This window comes from Spermophilus citellus (genome assembly GCF_964194105.1).
Source record: "Spermophilus citellus genome assembly, chromosome: 17".
In the NCBI taxonomy this organism is placed as follows: Eukaryota; Metazoa; Chordata; class Mammalia; order Rodentia; family Sciuridae; genus Spermophilus; species Spermophilus citellus.
Genome location: NC_138199.1, coordinates 34,469,337 through 34,492,067, shown reverse-complemented (window position 1 = coordinate 34,492,067; position 22,731 = coordinate 34,469,337). Strand labels below are relative to the sequence as shown.

Genomic DNA, 22,731 nt, shown 5'->3' with positions numbered 1-22,731 from the left:
ATAATTTGTCCAAGGCTTTTCAACAAAAACATTACCAAGGCCAGGCACGGTAGCGGACACTTGTAATCCTAGCCCCTGGGCAAGCAGAGAGGCAGGAGGGTCGCAAAGATCAGCCTCAGCTACTTAACAAGAACTAATCTAAAAATAAAAAGGGCTGGAATGTGGTTCAGTGGTAAAGCACCTCTGGGTTCAATCCCAGTAAAGAGTTATTAGTGAATGGGAAGGAAGAATAAGGAGGTGGGGAGAGAAGGCTGTGGAATTAGATCCAAACACTTTCTTATACCATTTTGAAGCCTGTGTTCTAGAATCCAGAAGCTTGGAGCTGGGCATGACAACACACTCCTGTAATCCCAGTGACTCAGAAGGCTAAGATGGGATGTCATGTCAAGGCCAGCCTTAGCAATTTAGCAAGATCCTCAAGTCTCAGGGGCTGGGGTCGTGGCTCAGTGGTAGAGGCACTGGGTTCAATACTCAGCACCACATAAAAATAAACATCTACAAATGAAAAGAAAATTTTTTAAAAAATCCTCAAGTCTCAAAAAACAATGGAGCCCAGTGGTAGAGCACCCCTGGGTTCCATAAATAATAAATAAATCTTGAAGCCCATTGCTTGGTGTCAGAGAACATTAACTGAAATAAAAACATGTATACTGGATGGGCTCAGAATCTTATGGCAGAGGACGAAATGGCCTCATTCCAAGGTAGTTGGTTGGAGAAGGGGCGGGGTGGAAGGAGAGGAGAAAGCAAAAATGGGCTCTCAGGTAGGAGTGGGAGCTGCAGGCAAACAAGGTGAGGCCTAGAGGGGGCCATGGGGCATTCCCAGCACCTGAGGCTCTGCCACCTCAGAGTGCTTCCCAATCACTGGCAGGAAAATATGACTCAGCCCATGGGAGTTACCTTGAGGAAACCAGTAACCGTGTTCCCAGGCTGACAGCTTCTAACAACCAGGTGCAGGAGCAAGGGAAGACCAAGTCCCCGCTGCCCTCTCCCTGAGCTGAGGCTGGTGGCATGAGCTCGACAGGACTGGGCCCAAACCACCAGAGTTAGGAGGCTCTTACCCTGCCCAAACTGCAGGCTGGGCTGGCTGCTTTTCTGGAAGCCCCAGAACTGAGCTTCTCTGCAGGAAACCTACATAGACCTAAACCTAAACATGGACACAAGTCCACCCCTACTGGCCCAGGAGCCTTTGAGCAGTGAGCATTGAGCAGGGCCAGGCTCAGGGACACAGGAGCAGCAGCCTTAAGCAACAAGCCTCAACATATGGGTCCAAGGCCCAGTGCCCATGCAGAAACCCACTTGGCCAGCACTGGCCAGGCCATATGTGTGAGCTTGACCCTCCTTGGCTCAACATACCGGTCGTCCGCCTCCACAAAGGGAGCCCCCACCACTAACCCAAAGCCTACTTAACCTGTGCTGCTTTCTTAATCTCCTTAGTGTGTTCAGCCCTTTCCCCCAGCTCTGTTCCACCTGCCCTCCCCAATAACACAAATCCAATTTAATTCCAAGTGCATAAATCATGCATTAAAAAGTATCCCAGCCTGCTCACAAATGACGGGCCCACAAAAAGAGGTCTATGTAATGGATGGTCAGTGCATTTTATTGAATCAGCACAGTACAAAAATAAATAAAAATAAGGAAAGGGGAATTAAATTACAGCCAAACTGAGCTTCATGACTGTCAGATTATAAACCACACATACTCACACACTACACATACATACAAAATGAGACAAATATAAATTAATATTAACAATACCCACAGTTTGGTCAAAGAATAGCTACAGAAGAAATTGCACTAAAAAAACAACATATATCACACATGTGTAATTAGCAGTTTCAAATATACAGCTATGAATAGTTCTGAGAGGAAAAAAAATGGCACATTTTCTTTTCATTGCAAGTTTAACAACTGTTGGAACAAAACTAAATTCTAGTAACTGCATGGAAAGAATATATCAACCCTCAGGTTTACAAGAAAAAGAGAAAAACCAAATCCTGAACTATTATTCCTGTGGCTTGTTCTGTGCATGGGTGTAATTTTCACAGCCATCTGTTCTAAGATTATTTTTCTTAAGACACAAAATGCTCCTGGTTTGCATGCACAATATCACTGTAAAAGCAACAATTAAAGAATAAAGGTTTTTTTTTTTTGTAGGTTAGTTTTTTGTTGTTGTTCTAAAAGTAGTCTTCATAGCAGCATGTCAAATGGGTTCATTGCTTGCACACTCAAGTATATCAGTTGCTCCTTTACAATACTGATGACCAGTGCAAGGGAAGAGAAGAGAACACACAGGCTTCACATTGGTGGAACTAGAGTTGTTTTCTTAGTCCACAACATCTCCTGAAATGTGTACCTCCTCCAAAAACAAAAACAAAAAACAACAATAACAAAAAAAAAAAAATTTACAGAGAGAGAAGGAAACAGATAAAAAACCGGAATCCTGTGGATGCAACTTAATGGCACAGTTCTAGGCCAGGTTCAGCCAGCTGTATGGACTACAAACATGCACCCTCCTGCTGAGACTAGGCACCTGAAGCTCCTCTTCTGTGCCTGAAGGGGCCAGCTGCCCCCACAGGCCTCCCACCTTGGGTCACGAGTGGCAGCAGGATGTAAAGACAGGCTGCATGAAAACCAGCAGAGAAGAAAGGCTGTGGTGAAGTCTGTGCCAGCAGCCGCAGGTGCCTTCCAGCTCTGCATCCGATTATCTCACAGTCCCAGGAACTGGCTCAGTGTGGGCCTCAAGGAGTAGCTGGAGAAAGGCTCTCCAGCAGGGCAGGCCCTCTTCCCCATCTCTGGGAAAGCCTCAGACCAAAAGGCTCTGCTCCAGGCCTCTTAAATTGGTACCTCAATTTCACAGCTTTCTTTTTTTTATGTGAATTTCAGTAGTGCTTGTGCAGAAGTCGGCAGCCACCTAGAACCTAATCCTATGTAAAATGACCTCTGCCTCCTCCACCCCAGCCCCCAATTCCAGCACTCCCTGGTGACCAGGACTGGGAGAGAGAATCCTCTACAGCATCTTCACACTGCTATTTGTTCCCCAAAGGAAGAGTGGGGGCCACACAGGAAGACTTGCTTCCTTCTCGTGGACCTCTCCCAAGCCACCAGTCTGGGAGAATTAGAAAGAAAACAGGTAAAGTACATAACATGTGTTTTCATAGAACTGGGGTAAGGTGGACACCAAAACTAGCAGCTGCAAGTAATCAGCTACAGAATCACCAAGCTTCCAAAGCAATCAGGAGTCAAACTCCCATCTTGTAATTATCTCCAAGATCCAGCTGTCTCATTGGGCCTTACAGAGCAAGGCTTCCTCTCCAGAAGAAAGTGAACTGCTTGGAAACAGCTTTAAATTAACACGGGGTGGGGGTGGGATACACCATTATCACATCACCCCTACTGCTGATCTCACCTTCCCCGACTCGGCAGGACAAATGTCATGTGCACCAGCAAGAGGCCTTAGCACTTAGGTGGGCACCAGCTTGGTCTCAGGTGTGGACTTCTCCACCTGCCCAGAAGACAGGCTGTTGCTAATGGGCAGCTGCCACTGTCCTGGCTTTCACCACAGGGTGACTAAGCTGTGTTATTCAAATGAAAAATTCACCCAGGAAAGTAGCTGTCCCCAGCTTCACCTCACCCCTTCAGCTGGGACCCAAAATAAGAACCTAATGAGGCAAACAAGCTCATTAGCCAACACTAATGTGGGAGCTGGGAGTAGTGGGCAAGGGGCAGAGGGGCAAGTTCCACTTCTCCACTAAAGGAAAGCCCTTCTCCCTAAAAAAGAAAACGCAAACCAGGGCCGTGCGCAGGCAAACCACTGGACACAATCATTGCACGAGACCCACTTTGCCCCTCCTCTACTGAAGATGTCCCAGGGCTATGGGGATCTTGCTTCAAAACCCTTGTCTTTGAGGCTCAGTCAGGGTAGCTGGCTTGAGGAGCCTCTGGAAGAATGAACCATCCAAAACAGTTGGACCTCTGACCAGAAATCTCAATTCCTCCCTGGGCCCGCAGCCAGAGACCCCCTCACCAGCTCCCATCCAGGGAGCAGTGGGCAGCCTCACCCACCATGGATCCAGCAAGGGCACAGGCAACAGGGGCTAGTCAGCCCCTTGGGTTCCCCAAAGGGGGAAGTCAGCCTGGGTGGCTTCGAGTACATCTGGGTTTGCACAAGGTTTGAGAGTTCGAGTCTCCAGAATTCTTCACAGGGCTGAAAAAATCCCAAGGAGAGAATATGGGAAGGGGGAGGCCCTTGGTGACTTTGCTAGACACATACTGTACACAAAACTCTGATTTAATAATAAATTTTTAAAAATGAATCCTTGAGCCATGACCAGGGCTACAGGGCTCACCGATCAAGCCCTAGAAGGAGCCTCTTCTTGTCCTCCTGGCCGCTCTCATTCTTCAGGTCGGAGAACACCTGTGTGAAATAGTGTGGGTCAGCATTGATCTGCAGCATCTTGGAGCTCATGAGGTTGATGACAGAGAGGCAACGGTCCCAAAAGGCCTCCTTGCAGCTCTCCACCAGGAAGGGCTTGAGCGGGTAGGAGATCTCGTTGCCCATGTAGGAATAGGAGAGGTACAGGCAGGTCAGCAGGACGGCCTGGAGCTCATGGTCTGAACCCACCTCAGACGAGATAACATCCCTGCAGAGCATATAGAGGAAGACCACGTTGGCCGGCGTGATGAAGCCCTGGTCCTGCCAGCCCTGCAGAAGCAGGGAGCGGTCCACACTGCGCAGCCAAAGCACGGGGTCCGTTGGGGACAGGTGCTTCAGGCGGTAGCACCGGCGGCAGAGAAATTCGCCCAGGCAGCGCAGCAGCTCGCTGGTGGATGCCTGGACGATGACCCGTTTGGGCGTCCCTGCGGAAGTGACGGAGGGGTGCGGGGCCTTCTTGACAGAGGAGGAGACCCCGGTCTGGGAGCCTGAGAGCTGGTTGGCCGGGGGTGCGGGCGGCTGGGCCGGTGGGGGCTGGGCGAATGTGGACAGGTTGGCGCAGGACAGCGACTTCTTCAGGTTCTCATTGTTGAGGTGCGTGATGTTGTTCTGGTAGCTGCTGTTGGGCTGCACCTTCTTGGAGTTCTTCTTCTTGGCTGACACGGCCACAATCCTCTTCCAAGGCAGCACGGAAATGATGGAGTGCCGCTTCAGGTTCTTGTCCTTGGCGTTCTTGCTGTTCTGCACGGCCGTGTAGTGGCCCACCGTGGCCGCGCCATCCTCAAACAGCGTGGCCTTCCGGTAGCTGGGGGACAGGGACAGCACCGTGCCCATGGTGCCGCTGCGCGCCCAGCGGGGGCCCGCGTCCCTGCGCGCCCAGCCTGCCGGCCAGAGGGAAAAAACGGCTCACTGAGCCTGCGGCGGCACCGAAAAGGAGGAGGGGACGCTCCCGGCACGCGTGCTGCCCCTCCAGATCTGCGTGGAAAACAAGATGGTTCTCAACACCAAGAGGTGCTCCGCGTTGCGCCCCCTCTGCCCCGCGCCCCCCGCGGGCTTACCTCCAGACCCTCGCCCGAGCCTCCTCCAGCTCCGCGGCCCCGCCCGCGCCCCCTCCGCCTCCACTGCAGCACCCCCGCCCGCCGCTACCGCGGTCTGGAGGCGCAGCAGGGAGGAGGCTGGTCGCCCACGGAGGCGGCCGCGGACCCCCGCCTCCCCACCTCGCGCGGCCGGGACCCGGTTCTGCCGGACAGCTGACGACCGCCCAGCGCAGGCTTACCAGGCAGGCGGCGGCTCCTGTGCTCCGAGCCCTCCGCAATGCGCGCCGCGGCTCAGCCGCCGCAGTCCCGGCGCTCGGCGGGGCTCCGCGGGGCTCGCGCTCGGCGGCGGCGGCGGCAGCTCCGGAGCTTCTGTCCAAGGTTCTGCAGACGTCGCGGCCCCGCCCCCCACTCGGCTGCCCTCGCCTTCGCCGCCGCGTTACCGCCCCCGCCCCCGGCGCGCGCCTCAGCAGTCTCCTCGGGAGCGCGCGCCGTCCACGAGTCGGCTCTGGCGGGCCTGGTCTCGTCGCGGAACCGCGGCCGCCAGGGTCCTCGACCCGAGCCGCTCACGGTGCAGCAGATGCGGCCGCGAGCGGGATGCGCTTCTACTCACCGCGCCCCATCTAAGAGCCAGCTCGGGCGGCAGCGGGGACACCCGGCGCCCGCCCCGCCCCGGCCCTTTGGTGCCGCCCCCTCACTCGCAGCTCGCCGGCAGCGGCGCGGCCGCGTGAGTCCCAGGCTCCCGCGCAGCCTGCCGGGCTCGCGGGTGGGGCGCGCCGAGGGCAGGCGGGGCCGATCTCGGCCCCGCCCCGCCACGTGCTGCCTTTGTTCCCGCCGCGCAGCCCGCAGCTGCCGGCAGCCAGGGCGATCTGCCGCCGCCAGCCCTGGCATCGCGCGGCCGCTGGACGCAGACTATCGCCCCCGGGGCATGAAAAGTCCGCCACTGAGCGGGGAGGGCACAGTCCTTACTAGAGGCCGCCCTAGTGTCACGCACATGTATGCCTTCATCCTTGTAAACGCCCGCCACTAGATAGATCCCAAACCCAGGCCAGAAAGGCGAGGACCGTTCTGGACCACCAACCGACAGGCTGGACCTAAACCCATCTATTATGGTAAATACTAAGGCAGCGGCGCCTCCAAGGAGCCTCTGACCCTGATTTAAATGTCTTCTAAATGTAACTTGAAAACTTCACAGTAGTAGTTGTAAAACTGAGCAAAATTCTGGTCCGGGTAAGAGTTGCTTCAGAAATGAAACCAAATCCTTCACAAAAGCTACTGTTTATTGCTGGTTCATTTGTGTATGGTTCTGGACACTGATGCAAACCTGATTATAAACCTGATTCTTAATTCAGATTACCATATCTGGACCTGGAGATGAGGAAGCTTCCCAAGAAGAGGCTATCAATATCCCATTACTGACTATTTGCATACTCTGCCAACTGACTAGGGCGACAGAGAAGGGGATCTCATATCATCCAGATGAATGCTGCCAAGTCACAAAGTGCTAAGAGCTTATGTACTACCCAGATTATTGTCAATAGTGGCTTTAGGGTCCTTGGTTACCACACAGTGCAAAACTGCTCTGTACTAAATAATATAAAAGTCCACAACAGCTGTTCTCATCACTTTGAGGAAGGCAGGCTCTTAATTCAATATATTCCTTTTGAATATCCCTCAAGCTACACATCTTGCCTGTTTTCTGAACATAATACATGACAATGAATAATCTACAAAGAAAATAGGTGGTTGCAGCTCACAGTTCTGGAGGTTGAACCGCCAAGCTCCTGCAGCACAATATGCCCAGGTAAGGGCTTCGCCAATGGGAAGCCCAAGTAAGCAGTGTGGGTGAGTAAGCACAGGTGCAAGGATGACCTGCTTCCAATAACCACCCACTTTCTCAAAGGAACTCCATTAAGCCCTGGGAATTCGAAGGGACAAACCATGTTCAAACCACTTCAGCAACCTACCCACTCTTCAGATAAAGCTATCTGTGTTCCCCCTTCCCCTAATAGTAAGAAGTGAGAAGTAATTTCTGGGTCCTTCATGTCCTCTGGTCAGACGTCTCTCTTCCTTTATAAAGAAAAGATGAACCCAGGCCCCTACTAGAGGCTCAGCTCCTAGGTTGGCCTTGTGTCCATTGTCTTAAGCTCCCTTCTGATCCCAATGTTAAGCAAGGGTTAAATGCTTTCAATTTCCTAAATTATAACCAGATTTCCAAGCCTGTAATCCACCCCTTAGAAACTGCATTTCAATACTAGCTATTCCAATTCCTAATTGGCAGTACCAAATTTGACCACCTTGCTTCCCCAAACAGAGCAACATTTGCTTGGGTCTTTGCCAGCCTGGCTACACTTGTGTTATCTCTTGCCTTTCTCAAGTCAGGCCTTCATTATCACCTCAAAGAGCCTCCACAGAACTATCCCAACCTTTCTTACATTGGTCAGAAGCAAAATCTTTATTTGCAGCAGAGTAGGTATGGGATGGCACTGCCAGCCTACCTGCTGCTGAGGGAAGAGGCTGTCCCCACCCACCCCAGCCCTGCCTGTTTCAAGGCATCACACAGCTCCCCCACCCCAGCTTCCATCAGGAAGAAAAGGAGGACAACAATCTGCCCCAAATGGCAGAAAGCAAGGACCCAAAAGGCAAGACATAGGATTTTCTTCCCAGTCCTCTTCATCAATCAACTGTGGGAAGATGTCCAATTAGCACCCTTGTCAACCAGCCTACTTATCCTACAGCCTATCTCTAGTTACCTGAAGGGCCAACAATTTTGTTGGCTGCCTTGCTGGACTATGATACCAGTTCCCTGTTCTGCATATTCCACTTTCCATGAGAGCCTGAAGAAGGGAGGCCAAGCAGCAGCCAGCTACAGCTTCCAGAAAGGGTTCCATATAAAGCTGGGCTGAGCCCTGGTTCCTGAGGAAGTCTTTGTTCTTTAGGGATCACAGAGCAGCATCTAGTGGCCCTTCTGGGCAGCACAGATTACATAATTCAATGCACAGCAGGGCACCAGAGCAGTGCAGACACCTTAGCCTCTGCTCCTAACACCAGCAGTGACTCCTTAACAACCAAGAAAGTCCTGGCACTGTGAAGACTGGTGCCTAAAAGGGACCCTTGGTGAGATAGCCCAGCCCAGCCCAGCCCAGCCTATGGAGCAGATGACCTTCTCAGTTATGCCTAAACTAGCTCACATGAGGGCTGGGAGGGAAAGTAGTGGCACAACTGCTGGTCCTTGATGGTCTAGAACAGCGCTGTCCAACTAAAGTATAACATGCGTCACAATGACAAGCCACATAGATAATTTGATACTTTCCAGTAGCCATGTTAAAAAAGTAAAAAGAAACAGGTGATTTGTAATAATATTTTATTTAACCCAATATACCCAAAATATTTCAACATACACTTTAAAAAACTTGAGCTATTTTACATTTTTTCACTCTTATCCTTCAAAATCTGTTTTTTTACATTTGCAGCACATTAACAGTTCAAAACTAGCCACACTATAAGTACTCAACAGCTGCATGTGGCTAGCAGCTACTCATTGGACAGCGCGGGTCTAGAGGAAGTCACCAGACTGAACAGGGAAGCAGAGAAAAGGGCTGCTGCCCTGAGCCTCTTGGGGAGGGGATCCCCTAAGTTTGGGAAACCCTTTCCTCTCTGTTCCAGTACTAGGAACTCTATGGAATATTTATTTTAAAGTCCTTTATAGAAACAAACCTCTATGCAAGTAAAATTATGCACAGAAACACAATATTAAAACTGAGAATACCAAAATACTCAAACTGGAGAAGAGTCGGCAAATCCCTCAGAATCGTTCCCAGGGTCTGAGAACATCATGAAAACCACTGCTTCTGAAGATTCTAAAGGGAAACTAAACCACAGCTGAATGTGAGAACCCTCTACACACTTGCATTTCCATTACTTCATATGACCTTTTGTATCACAATCACCTACCATAGAAGCATCAACCTTGGAGGATCTTACTGACAGAATCCAGGTGTTCTTGCTGGATCATGCTGCCTTAGAAAAACATACCTGAACTCCATTTCTGCTTTCAGCCATCACAGATCAAGTCTCCTGCCCAAAGCCCTCCAAAGTGGACTACAGATTCGGCTAAAGGACTACTAACATTAATATAAGCAAATGAGATAATGGAGCTTTGGCCAATCTAGAGGGCTAGACTATTGCTGAGCTACACAGAGCTGTTTGAACTTGCTCAGAAAACCTCCAGTACTCAAGAAATGACACCTTTTGAAAAAAAAATTATTTTATTGGAACTCATCTGAACATCAGATATACCTGGTGTTGGTTAGCAAGAACCGTTTGTACATTGGATATTGATGGTGCCAAAACCAAAACAGTGACTGGACATGATGGGGAGAGAAGATGTTAAGAACAAAAACCTGATTTCGGAGAGGAAAATAAAAGCCAGTCAGATTCAGTGAAGATGCAAAACCTGGTACAACAAAATCCTTTTACAAAATATAAATTTATTACGAAAACCTGGAAGGATAATCTGAGAAAGGTAAAGAAAGAGAAAAGGAGGCCAGCAGGAAGGAGTCAGGAAGAGGGGGAGAAGAAAAAAGAGAAAATGAGAGAAGAAAATATTGTTGAGCACAGCGACAAGGTGCTGAAGCTTACCTGCCCAAATGGCATTAAAGCCTTGCTATGTAATCATATCAGAAAACAAAGCATGCTGAAATACAGTGCTCTACCGCCCATCTATTCGAGTTCTAAGAGGTAAATAAAGACGCTCCCTGGAAAGGAGACATGAGGTTGCTTGAAAACCCAACAGAGAAAATTAAAAAAACAAAATAAAACAAAAAACACCCCACAGTCTCATTTCCGATGTTCACTGTTTTAAAAAGGAATAAATCCATCTGACAGCAGGAGAGGAGGAGTGGGAGAGGGAAGGAAAAAGTGGTCTCCTGATTGAGAGAGGGAAAAGAGAAAGAAGAGTAGAGGACAGAAAAGAGGGACAGTTAAAACACTGACATCTAGTCTAATTACTGTGTTAAAAAAAGCCACATGCACAGCAGGTCCCCTGGGGGCTGAGGGCCCACGCTGCTCCCTGTGTGGCCGTGGTGGACACTAGCTCCTGGCCTTGTCCCCATTCCTTTCACAGGTCAGAGCGGAGCCGTGCAGGTGTTGCTGCTGCTGCTGCTGCTGCTGCTGTGGCGGCGGCGGCGGCAGTGGCGGTAGTGGAAGGACCTTCGGCTAGTCTGCTGGAGCCAATATCAGGAAAGGTAGGATGGACAGGCCAAATGGCAAGGGAAAGAACATCGAAACGCCTCATTTCAAATAAAAAAGAAAACAGCAGTCTATACACAGTTGTTTGTTTTGGTTCAGTACAAACAGAATAAAAAGTCATTGCTTTTGATGGTCAGCAAACACCCAATTCTGAAGAAGAGGAGAGGTGACGCCCAGCGGGTAGATTAGAGCCCCCAGTGGTTGGCGGGGTGCCTGGCTTTGTGGCCCTCTCCCAGGAGGCAGAGAGCACAGCTTTAGGTAGTGTAAGCCTTTTTCCTTTTATTTAGAATAATCTTTTTTTTCTTTCTTTTTTTTTTTTTTAAAGCAATTTCCCACTCCCAAGTTGGGCCAGTAAAGATTACATGAAAACTGGCACACCTATGGGTTGGAATACAGATGCACCAAATGAGGATTTAAAAACTTTCCGAGCGAAAAGTAGAACAAAAAGAAAAAAGAAATCTCCTAGCATTTTGCCCCAAGGTTTCACTCTCCCGCCACACACACTCTCCAAAGGACCGCTACAGATCCAATTCTGCAAGAGAAGACAGAGCAGTGTCAATCAGGAAGCCACGAGGACACCAGGAGGAGGTTTTCAGTCCCAACAGGCAGAAGACAGCGCTGCCCAGCCCTGGGTCCAGGGCAGGCACTCACCTATGTCAGTTTCTTGGCTTTGTTGTAGAGGGAATCCACTACTTTACTCATGTTCTGAATTGTTTCCAGAGCAGCTTCATAAGTTTTATCTACTGGGGGTTCATCGAAAATAATCAGGACACCCTCCCCCTGGTCCAAAATCCCTGCAGGAAACACAAGGGCAACCCAAGTAAAAGAATAGATTAGACATAAAAGCAATTTTAAAGTAGCCTGATCCCTAGTTGCCTCATTTTCTCCAGAAAAAGGGAATAGAACTCATCTTCCTGTTCCATTTGCATGTTATTACACACTTAACACAGGGAAGAGGGACCAGGATCCCAGAGAACCAAACAATTTCTTTAAAAATAAACCTCTTGTCAGGCACGGTGGTATATGCCTGTAATCCCAGCAGCTTAGAAGACTGAGGCAGAAGGATCTCAAGTTCAAAGCCAGCCTCAGCAACTTAGAGAGGCCCTAAACAACTCAGCAAGATCCAGTTTCAAAATAAAATATAAAAAAGGGCTGGGGATGTAGCTCAGTGGTTAAGCACTCCTGGGTTCAACCCCCAGCACCACAAATAAATAAATAAATGCCTCTTAAACCATCTTTATCACCACTAGTCCCCTTGTCTGTGTGACTGTTACTCACCATGAAACTTCTTGTCAAGAATCATCTGTGATAATTTTCTTTCCACATCGGCCTAAAATCAAAGCACATGATTAAAGGGACCATATCACCCTGATATGAAAGCTTTGTAGAAAAGATCTTAGGGCAAATAGATTGAAAACCAAACAGCAACAATGCAACTTCAGCTCTGACATTTCCCATTCCCCGGGAAGCTTAGGAGCTTTCCAATAAGGCCCATCAGGTACAAATGGTATCCCTTCTACACCACCTCTTTCCCATCCCTACCCACCAGAAGGCCTCTGAACTCCTTACCTTAGAGAGTTTGATGAGGCTAGATATGTGTTCAATCTAAAAGGAAAGGCAGAGAGACACAACACTGAAAGTTTTACTTTTGCCTCCAATATGAGAAGCAGGGGACAGGAAATTGCTGTGTCTTTTGAACCTGTTGAATGTCTCTAAAAATTTTCCCTGGCCATACTTAGCTTCCCTTATGCCGTCCATTTGCCTGATGTTACCATTACAGATAATAAACCCACTCCTGTCCCACATATCCAATATAGAAAATGAGTACCACATGCACAATGACTACAAAATCAAGAAAGAAACTGTACTCAGGGCACAAGCAGGTGCCATCTCACAAGTTTCTACTCCTCCTCCACTCATTTCCCATCAAGATAAACCGAGCTCTTGGTGGCCTCTTGCTCACCAGGCATAACCTTGGAAGTGAGCTCCTATTTCGTACAGATGTGAAAAGGGAGGTGGCTACAGTGGGAATGTATGGCCAAAACCAGACAGAATCCCCAGGATGGTTTTTACCTGTACTCGAGAAAAAGGTTCAATGACTCGGATCAGATTCTGCTCCAGTAAGTTATCATACAACTTGGCCAAGTGTGTGCTGATGATTGGGTCATCCCGGAGCTCTGCCCGGTAATCTGTCAGGGCCTGTCCAAAGAGCCAGCACAGAGATTGGCACAGAAAAGAACTTTAAAGTCACACTCCTCCTAACTTCCTGAATAGCTGGCTACCCATTCTAACTACATGGTTGAATGAAGTTCTGGGAGTTTTGAGGAGACCAAAGAAAAGCCATTAACAAAGCAGAAAAAAAGGAATGTCAAACAAAAAGGTGAAGTCACAATCTTTCTATCTAAAACCTTCATGTCACCAGTTCAAATCATGTAAGCCCTAGGAGCAGTTCCACTTGTAAGCCAAATCAACTACATAAGCATTTTTCAGCATTTATTTCAAATAATTCTGAGTTTAAATAAGAAACGCTAAATTGCACAACAAGATCTTGGGAGTTTTGTGAGGAATATCAGTATAGTATAGCTCTGCTGTTAAAACAGAAAACCTAACCGATTTTGCTTAATCCTGATATTTCCCAAATATCTGATCACAGGACCCTTTTCCCAAGGAATCACTTGGAATAAAAGTGTTCCATTGGGGCTGGGGATGTGGCTCAAGCAGTAGCGCGCCCGCCTGGCCCGGGTTCGATCCTCAGCACCACATACCAAAAAGGATGTTGTGTCCGCCGAGAACTAAAAAATAAATATTAAAAATTCTCTCTCTCTCTCTCTCTCTCTCTCTCTGTCTCTTCTCTCTTAAAAAATAAATAAATAAATTGATTATATATTTTTTTTAAAAAAAGTGTTCCATGTAAGATCCAAAGCTGGGGGTAAAATGACAAACTATTTATTCATGTACATAACATATGTACCTTTAGCAATGGTTTCACTATCCAAGTCTCATGTCTACTGTACTATAAGATGTTTTAAAAAGCAGGCAAATCATGCCAAGTAAGAGATGGCAAGAATCAGCAAGAGTCCTCAGGAAAATGATGAGTCTTGGGGATAATCCAGGCCACATGACCTAGTATCCATCTACATGTTTGTTGTTTTTTTTTTTTCATTCTGGATCTAGGAGGGTTTTTTGTTTTTGTTTTGGGGTAGGAACTGGGGATTAAACCCAAGGGCACTTTATCACTAAGCTACATCCCCAGTCCTTTGTATTTTGAGACAGGGTCTAAGTTGTTTAGGGCCTCTCTAAATTGCTGAGGCTGGTCTTGAACTTGTGATCCTCCTGCCTCAGCCTCTTTGAGTTGCTGGGATTACAGGTATGTGCCCCACATCTAGCTGGATCTAGGTTCTGTTTTTAAGTTGGTCACTCTAATCACACAAAGAGGAGAGAGGCTCAAGAAAGAATATATATACCTGAGACAAGTGTCTCTCCTTTTGAAATTTCCCAATAAGCAAATGGCATAGGAGTTGTTATGGTATGCTTATGAAGTATCCCCCAAAAGCTCTTGTGGTAATGAAGGAATGAAAGTCATTGGGGGCATGTCCTAGAAGGGTTCATTTCCCTATGTAAGGGAGTAGTGCTCTGTTTCTTGGCTACCATGAGTGAAATAGTGTTCCTCTACCACATCATTCTGCCATGTTGTTGTGCCTCACCTTAGGCCCAGAGCAAGAGGTCATCCCATGAACCAAAATAAAGTTTTCCACCTCTAAATTGTTCTTGCGGGGGTATTTTGGTCACAGTAATGAAAACTTGACTAACACATAAGTCAAAATCTAGAACATCATCCTGAGGAAGTTTCTCTTCTTTACAGTTTTATCATCCTGAGGAAGTTTCTTTAGGGCCAAATGTGCACATAAAACTTCTCTTTTGATCACAAAGAAGCAGACCTGACATTTCTGGAGCTGAAGGAATACCTATGATTATAATATGTGAGATAAGCACTAGACTTGGAGTCAAACCATGATACATATAACTGTGTGACTTTGGGCATCCTCCTGATTCCCTCAACCACAAAATGAAGATAAGAGCTTTGCTGTAAATAAGGATGACAGAGAGAACTTTTTGAAACTAAGAAGTATTATATATGATATATAATCTAAATCAACATAACAAGTTTCATTGTACAAAAGTGCTTAACTATTTCCTGGATTTGAGATTGTACTAAGGGCACATGGGATCACTTGATGCTATCTTTGCAACTTCTTATAGAACTATTTTTAAAAAGATTTTAAATGGTCTTCCACCCCATTCCCTACCAACCCAATACCATGCTCACCTTTTCAAAATCTGCCAGCGATCTGTTCTTGCTAGCCTGAGCCACGCATTTTAATGCTTCTGTCTGAGAATAAAGAGATAAATCATAAAAATGATCTATTTTGCATGTTTACATACACCCAAAAAAGTCTCAGAGATAATATGTTTATATCCACAGAACTTGTGCTATAAGGATTCTTTTTCAGAGGCCTGGGCTGAAAAGCTAAAAGGATTAAATATCACTGTATGCCAACCATTTTCCTTTTGAAATCTCAAGTGACTTAGAAGTCTCCCAAAAAGACCTTGATACAGAATTCTCCAGATATGACAAGCTGAAAGGGAAAAATGACAGAACTGTGATTTCTTTCCCCTTCCTCTAAGAATCCTTATCTCCATACCTACCCAACTCCTTCCTGTGCTCAAACATGAATATACACCTGTGCTTTATCAAGATCCATTCTACCAAGTTCGATACAAGGCACTGAATGAGGTCTATTTTATTAGGATTAAGGTATTAATATATTCTACATATTATACTTGAATATTAAAACCCTACAAAGGGGGCTGAGGCTATAGCTCAGTGACAGACAGAGCACTTGCCTAGCATGTGTGAGGCATTGGGTTCGATCCTTAACACCACATAAAAATAAATAAAATAAAGGTATTTTGTCCATCTATAACTTAAAAAAAATTATAGAGAGAGTATTAGAGATACATTCAATGGCTAAGGGCAACTTTTTTTAGGGAGTGGGGAGTATTACTGGAAATGAAATCCAGGGCTTGGCGCATGCTCAGCAAGGACTCAGCCATTGAGCTATATTCCCAGCCCACTAATGGCAACTTTTAACCTAATTATAAAATTATAGTCCAAGCTATTAAGTCTACTTAGCAAGAAATTAGAAATACCCATCTTTCTAGATCAGCCCAACTCCTGGTTGAAAGTTGTCATCAAGGCTCAAAGAGACAGAAGGAGCTCCCCCTGTGTCAGCTTACATACTTAAATAGGGATGCCTTATATAGCAGACTAAGTGGTACAAGTCTATCAAGAACAGTTTATCTCCAGCATCTGTTTTGTAGACAGAACAAATGTCATCATGAGGAAAGCCTGGAACTTAGAGCCAGATAACCCAAGTTCAAAGTCTGGCTCCACCATTTATTAGCTATCTAATCTTATCCTGAACACATGACCTATCTCAACTGTAGTCCTTAGGAAAGTACATCTTTCACTATAGTGATAACCAGTATTCTTGAGACCCAAAATAGGAACTAACCTGAAACTTTTGTTAATACAAAACCAATTAGGGTTACTTGTCAAAAAAAGAAATCATCTGTTGTGGTCATTCCTCCAGAGATGTAGTGAGATGGCCAATCTATTGTTCAGAAACAAATCCATTTGAAATCCAAAAGATTACTTTTATTTAACTAGTGATAACTGAGCAAAAATGGGTATAACAAATCTTAGATATCATCTCCACAAAGGTGAAAATTGCTTGCTCTCAGAACTTATACTCAACCAGGCATGGGGACGAATGCTCGTAATCCCAGCAAATCAGGAGGCTGAGACAGGAGGATCACAAATCTGAGGCTAAGCTTGGCAATTTTGTGAGACCCTAACTCAAAAATTTTTTTAAAAACTAAAAAGGGCTGGAGTGTAGCTCATGGTAAAGCAACCCTGGGTTCAATGCCTACTACCAAAAACAAAAGAAGGGCTACCAACAATCAAAGGTCCTTTTTGCATCACACTTAAAACTCAAGGCTTGAATTGAATAGTATGGGTCTCAAAATCTAGTTTTTACAACAAATAATCAGACCTCCCTAAAGCACACATGTCCCAGACCTAACCACACTCCTGACTCAGAGAATCCAACAGGTCATATATTCTGCACATGTTAAATCTGCAGGCTCATGAGACAGATCAATGTTAAATGCAACCTAACTCACTGTAGCATCTGTGAATGCTACAGTTCAGTTCTGTAACTACCTTAAACCACCTTATGTCTGTAAAAGCACCAAATACCAACTTTGTGGGTCAAGAATCCAACAGTATAGGAAAAACACTGAATGGGCTTCAGGGAAGGAAACAGGTGGGGAAGAGGGAAGAGCAAAATAGAGACCTGAAGAGCTCTGGTTTCACCAAACATCATGAAACTGACAACATGCTGGTCTCATATGAAGTAGAACTACATTTCCTACCTGCCTCCCTGCATACCGAAGTGCAAGTTTCCCGCTCACCAAAGCCTGGACATCTTCTGGGCTAGAAAAAAAAAGATATACTTGGTCAACTGCTCCAGGATGTTATGATTCTAAGTACAGGTTTCAGTGAACTTCCACTATAAAGACTGCCCAAAGAAGGGCTGGGGCTATAGCTCAGTGGCTGAGCGCTTGCCTAGCATGTGTGAGACATTGATTTGATCCTTAGCACCACATAAAAAATAAATAAACAAAGATATTAAAAAAAAAAAGACCGCCCAAAGGAAAAAAATCAGCCCCAACCCCTAAAACCTATATATTCCTCACATTAGAAGCTAGGCTTTCTTCATTCTGGGCTAAAGATCAGTAATGAAAACTAGAAAAATTCCAACACTAAAAAGGAAGCCCAATTGAACCTACCAAAAACAATAGGCCAAACAGGTAGAACAGGAAGTATAAGTCAAATTCCAGTATAACAGGTCTTACCAAAATACAACCCATGTGTAATCCAAAGATCCAGAATCCCAGCCAATATTTTATTAATTCCCAATAAAATTAGGATAATTTTTTTAAAAAAGATGTCATACTTATTGTTGTCCTCTCTTTCAAATGTCCCTTAGCCTATCCTTCATATTCTGGGGGGCCCAGTTTGTCTGGCATAGTCTGTTCTATGGTTAAGCACCAATGAGGACAGAGTCTCTGAAGGATAAGGAGACTTCTCCAAGAGGAGATAGGAAAGGGATTCCTACAATCTGTCTCCTGAGTCTGAAAGACTAGCAAGCAAAGTGCTCTAGAACAGCTCTGATCCTCCCACTCTACCTCAACCAGCCTCGGAGGCTACAGGTGCTACCACATATATAACTGGCCAAACTCCCTGACCAAGTCATTTGTCACAGTAGACAAACTTGGCTGAAGGACTACAGTTCTTATATTCCAGAGTTAATGTGCACCTACGTGTTGAGCATGATTTTGCACAGCAACATGTACTTCAGAGATGTGATGGCCTTGGGGCTATCGATGGAGTCATAACCCTCAAATGCCTCATAAAAGTATGAGTATGCAGTTTTCCAGTCCTTCTCCTCTGCTGCATGGATAATACCTGGGCATTGAAGAAAAAAGGAATAAGATCCAAACAAAATTAAAAAACTATAAAAGATTAGCTGTATCAACCTATTGATAAGGTCAAGAGAGACTAAAGAGGGCTCAGTGGTAGCGTGCTAGCCTAGCAGGTGCAGGGCCCTGGGTTCAATCCTCAGCACCACATAAAAATAAATTTTAAAAAAAGGTATTGTGTCCAACTACAACTAAAAGATAAATATTAAAAAAAATTTAAAGAGAGAGAGAGAGACTAAAGAGCCAGGCAGATCAGAAGTTTGAGGCCAGCCTCAGTAACTTAGCAAGACTCTGTTTCAAAATAAATAAAAAGGGCTGGGGATGTGCTCAGTGGTTAAGTGCCCCTGGGTTCAATTCCTGGTACCAAAAAAAAAAAAGCAATGATAAAGAACCTGCTTAAAGTTACAATCAACAAGTGAAAGCTGGGATTAGAACCCAAGCTGTTTCTAGTCTCTCAGCTCAACCTCATATTAAATTCCCAAAGGAGTTAAGAGATCCAACTCAATGTGCACCATCTTTCTCCCATGCCTACCACCATCCTAGTTCTGCTTTCTTTTAGAGCCATTGGCAAAAGTCATTTACCCTCCATGACATCACCTACACAGGGTCAGGGAATTGACCCAAACACACCTAGGTAACTGAATAACTATTATTGTGAACAAAACATCAACAATTTATTATCTTCATAATAAAACAAAATGAAACTTAGCACTGGGTCACTTTCTCTTATCATTTCCCAGTTCAAAATGCTTAGATCTCTTAATAGCCAGCATTCTCTTAGATCTGCAGTTAAGCTCAACACACACCTAAGCCTCAGCACCCTCTTTATTTTTAGCCTTTCCTTGGAAAATCTGCTTAGTCTTCCCATCACAGTCACTATGTTCCCTGTCATAACGTCACTTTCCCTGTGCATACAGAAAATCCTTGCCCTTCTTGTACTGTGTCACCTTATGGGTTGTTTGTCACACTTCTTTCAGAATATCCAACAGGTTTTAGGAACATCCACTATGTTTGCAAAGAAATAACATTAACTACTTCAAGATAGTATTAAAAAAAAATCAAACTTAGAAAAGCTAAGGAAGCTTTCATAAGGGGCAAAAAAAAAAAAAAAAACCCAATTCCTTTATTTCCATCTCAAACACTTGTCATTAATGGATGTGCTTTTGCCTAGATGAAATCAGTGCATGTTATCTCACATAATGCCAAATCCATAAACTTAATTATACATGGTTAAGCAGTATTCCCTTAGGCTGATACTATAGTTCACTTCACCAATTCTCTACTGTTCAGAAGGTGAGTTTGTTCCCAATGAACCAACTATATTAAACCCACTATTACTTCCAATCTATTCCATCACTTGGAATAATATAAAAATTAGTTCTTTCCAGCTTGAGATGCATCTAAGCCCTAAAATTCTGCACTTCCTTGTATTAACTCCAACAGTCTAGTCCCTAATGAAGTTACAGACCTCTATCCCAACCATTTGTCTACCACAGTGCTTCCAACATTTTTCACATCAAGATACACAGAGAAGAGTACTTAGCACAGTAGAATATAAAGGTGAAGCTGTTCACATGTGGTCCCAAGGAATCAATGTTTTGACATACCTTTAACCCACCTACAACAAACCTGTGGCACATGGAATGCTTGCTTACTGGGAATTCTGACTTAACCAATTACTGAATTAAGCCCTTTACCCTGCTTAAAAGGGGTACATTTTGAGACTGGAGGTATTAAATCTCTTTTCCATTACTCTTCTTTTTTATTTATATTTATATATACAAATAATCACCTTTTGAAAGTCTTTTTTTGCATAATAGTATATTTGAAATATTATACATAAATTGAATAAGTATAACTTGTTCTAATTAGGATCCATTATTGTGGTTGTACACAATGTGGTTACATTGATTGTATATTTATATATGAGGATAAGAAAGATATGTTGATTCATTCTACTGTCTTTCCTATTACCATCCCCCTCCCTTCCCTTCATTCCCCTTTGTCTAGTCCAATTAACTTCTAATCTTCTCCTCTCTTGTTGTGGGTTAGCATCCATATCAGAGAGAATGTTCTGCCTTTGGTTTTTTTGGGACTGGCCTATTTCACTTAGCATGATACTCTCTAGCTCCATCCATTTACTGGCAAATGCTATAATTCCATTCTTCTTTATGGCTGAGTAATATTCCATTGTGTATATACACCACATTTTCTTTATCCACTCATCTATTGAAGAGCACCTAGGTTGGTTCCATAGCTTGGTTATTATGAGTTGAGCTGCTATAAACACTTAAGTGGCTGAGTCACTATAATATGCTGATTTTAAGTTCTTTGAGTATAAACCAAGGAGTAGGATAACTGGGCCAAATGGTGATTACACTCTATAAGTTTTCTAAGGAATCTCCATACTGCTTTCCAGAGAGGTTGTACCACTTTGCATTCCCATCAGAAATGTATAAGCGAACCTCTTTCCCCACATCCTCTTCGACACTTATTACTGCTTGTATTCTTGATAATTGCCATTCTGACTGGGGTGAGATGGATGAAATCTCAGTGTAGTTTTGACTTGCACTTCTCTAATTGCCAGAGATGTTGAACATTTTTTCATAAATCTTCCAACCATTTATATTTCTTCTTCTATGAAATGCCTGTTCAGTTCCTTGGCCCATTTATTGATAGGATTATTTATTTATTTATTTTTGGTATTAAGTTTTTTAAGTTCATTGTAGATCCTGGATATTCATGCTCTGACTGAGGGGCTGGTGATAAAGATTTTCTCCCATTCTGTAAGATTTCTGTTCATGTTCCTGATTGTTTCCTTTGCTATGAAAAAGCTTTTTTTTTTTTTTTTTGGTGGGGGGCAGGGACTAGGGACTGAACTCAGGGGCACTTGACCACTTAGCCACATCCCCAGCTCTATTTTATATTTTACTTACAGACAGGGTCTCACTGAGTTGCTTAACAGTTCGCCATTGCTGAGGCTGGCTTTGAACTCCCAATCCTCCTGTCTCAGCCTCCTGAGCCACTGGGATTACAGGCATGCACCACTGTACCTGGCTACTATGAAAAAGTTTTTAGGGGGCTGGGGTTGTAGCTCAGTGGTACAACACTTGCCTCACATGTGTGCGGCACTGGGTTCGATCCTCAGCACCACATAAAAATAAATAAAATATTTCATGTTCATCTACAACTTAAAAAAAAAGGAAAAGCTTTTTAGGGGACCCCAATAAATATTTCTTTTAAAGAAAGCTTTTTAATCTGATATAATCCCATTTATTTATTCTTTTTTGGGGGCTCTTTTCAGTTTATTGCATGAAGGAGTTACATTAGTCCAAGTTAAAAACGGACCCCACTGGTTACATTATACAAGCTGTGAGGTTTTTAAACTTGTGACAAGGGACAGAAGGGCAATTCTACTCGTTGTAAGGAAACCCTCACTTAAGCTTCAGTGAGCCACAAGTACTTAAAACCCATGAACCTTCAGCTGATTGTCCTTAGCCAGTCCAATCAATACCGGGAACTGGCAATATGTTCTTGCGCTGGTCACCCTGTAGCTGAATTACTTCTCTGTATTCTGGATGCTCAATTACAGTACCATTGCAGGCAAATTTCTTCCTAAATGCCTTCACTAGTTTCTTTCTATCATAATCATCAGTGATCCCTTGAACTGTAGTAAGGTTCTTCCTGCCATTTCTCTGTTGAATTCTTATATGGATAATAAATCCTCAGTGCCAGCAGAAAGCAGGTCATCACCCTTACTTGCATCAGCAGAGGGGAAAGAATGGTGGTTCTGAATAGCAGACATGCGATACAATTCCTTTTCCTTGGCGGAAATGGCTACAGAAGGTGTTTCCAGGAGGGGGGAACGGGTGTCGGGAAGTGAGGACGCTCCAGGGGGAGGCTGCTGAGACTTCGGTGGCAGCTCAGTAAGTAGGCCCATCTATTTATTCCTGATTTTACTTCTTGCACTTTAAAAATCTTATTGAAGGACTGGGGTTGTGGCTCAGTGGTAGAGCACCTGCCTTGCACGTATGAGGCACTGGGTTCGATCCTCAGCACCACATAAAAATAAATAAAAGTACTGTGTCCATCTACAACTAAAAAAAATTTTTTTTTAAATCTTATTGAATAAGTCAGTTCCTAAGCTGACATGGTAGAGAGTTGGGCCTACTTCTTCCTCTAGTAGGCGCAGAGTGTCTGGTCTAATGCCTAAGTCCTGATCCATTTTGATATCAAAAGATATCTTGTCCATTTACAGCTGAAAATATTAATTTTTGTGAAGTGTGAGATAGAGGTTCAATTTCATTTTACGACACATAGATTTCCAGATTTCCCAGCATCATCTGTTGAAGAGGCTATCTTTTCTCCATGTATGTTTATGGCACCTTTGTCTAGTATGAGATGAAT

General features: G+C 44.8%; 2 protein-coding genes and 1 pseudogene across 3 annotated transcripts in view; all 3 read right to left on the bottom strand.

The window, feature by feature from the left end:
- Nucleotides 1-23: 23 nt before the first annotated feature.
- Nucleotides 24-5,266, bottom strand: CDK5R1 (cyclin dependent kinase 5 regulatory subunit 1; the record flags this gene model as incomplete). Its single annotated transcript, XM_081270003.1, has 1 exon — nucleotides 24-5,266. One exon carries the CDS (start codon nucleotides 5,264-5,266, stop codon nucleotides 4,343-4,345), a length of 924 nt encoding a protein of 307 aa, XP_081126129.1. The 3' UTR covers nucleotides 24-4,342.
- Nucleotides 5,267-9,936: 4,670 nt separating this feature from the next.
- The window catches only part of PSMD11 (proteasome 26S subunit, non-ATPase 11), a 37,924-nt gene continuing 25,129 nt past the window's right edge, over nucleotides 9,937-22,731 (bottom strand). The window contains exons 7-14 of the mRNA XM_081270854.1: nucleotides 18,166-18,310; nucleotides 17,215-17,275; nucleotides 15,044-15,106; nucleotides 12,790-12,915; nucleotides 12,286-12,321; nucleotides 11,995-12,046; nucleotides 11,368-11,510; nucleotides 9,937-11,248 (exon numbers count right to left, since the gene is read on the bottom strand). Of these exons, the coding sequence (XP_081126980.1) occupies nucleotides 11,368-11,510; nucleotides 11,995-12,046; nucleotides 12,286-12,321; nucleotides 12,790-12,915; nucleotides 15,044-15,106; nucleotides 17,215-17,275; nucleotides 18,166-18,310 (626 nt within the window). The 3' untranslated portion in view covers nucleotides 9,937-11,248. The remainder of the gene's footprint in view (nucleotides 11,249-11,367; nucleotides 11,511-11,994; nucleotides 12,047-12,285; nucleotides 12,322-12,789; nucleotides 12,916-15,043; nucleotides 15,107-17,214; nucleotides 17,276-18,165; nucleotides 18,311-22,731) is intronic.
- LOC308636477 (eukaryotic translation initiation factor 1-like) lies at nucleotides 21,660-22,129 on the bottom strand (annotated as a pseudogene). Its single transcript has one exon. The product of its transcript is annotated as a eukaryotic translation initiation factor 1-like (transcript).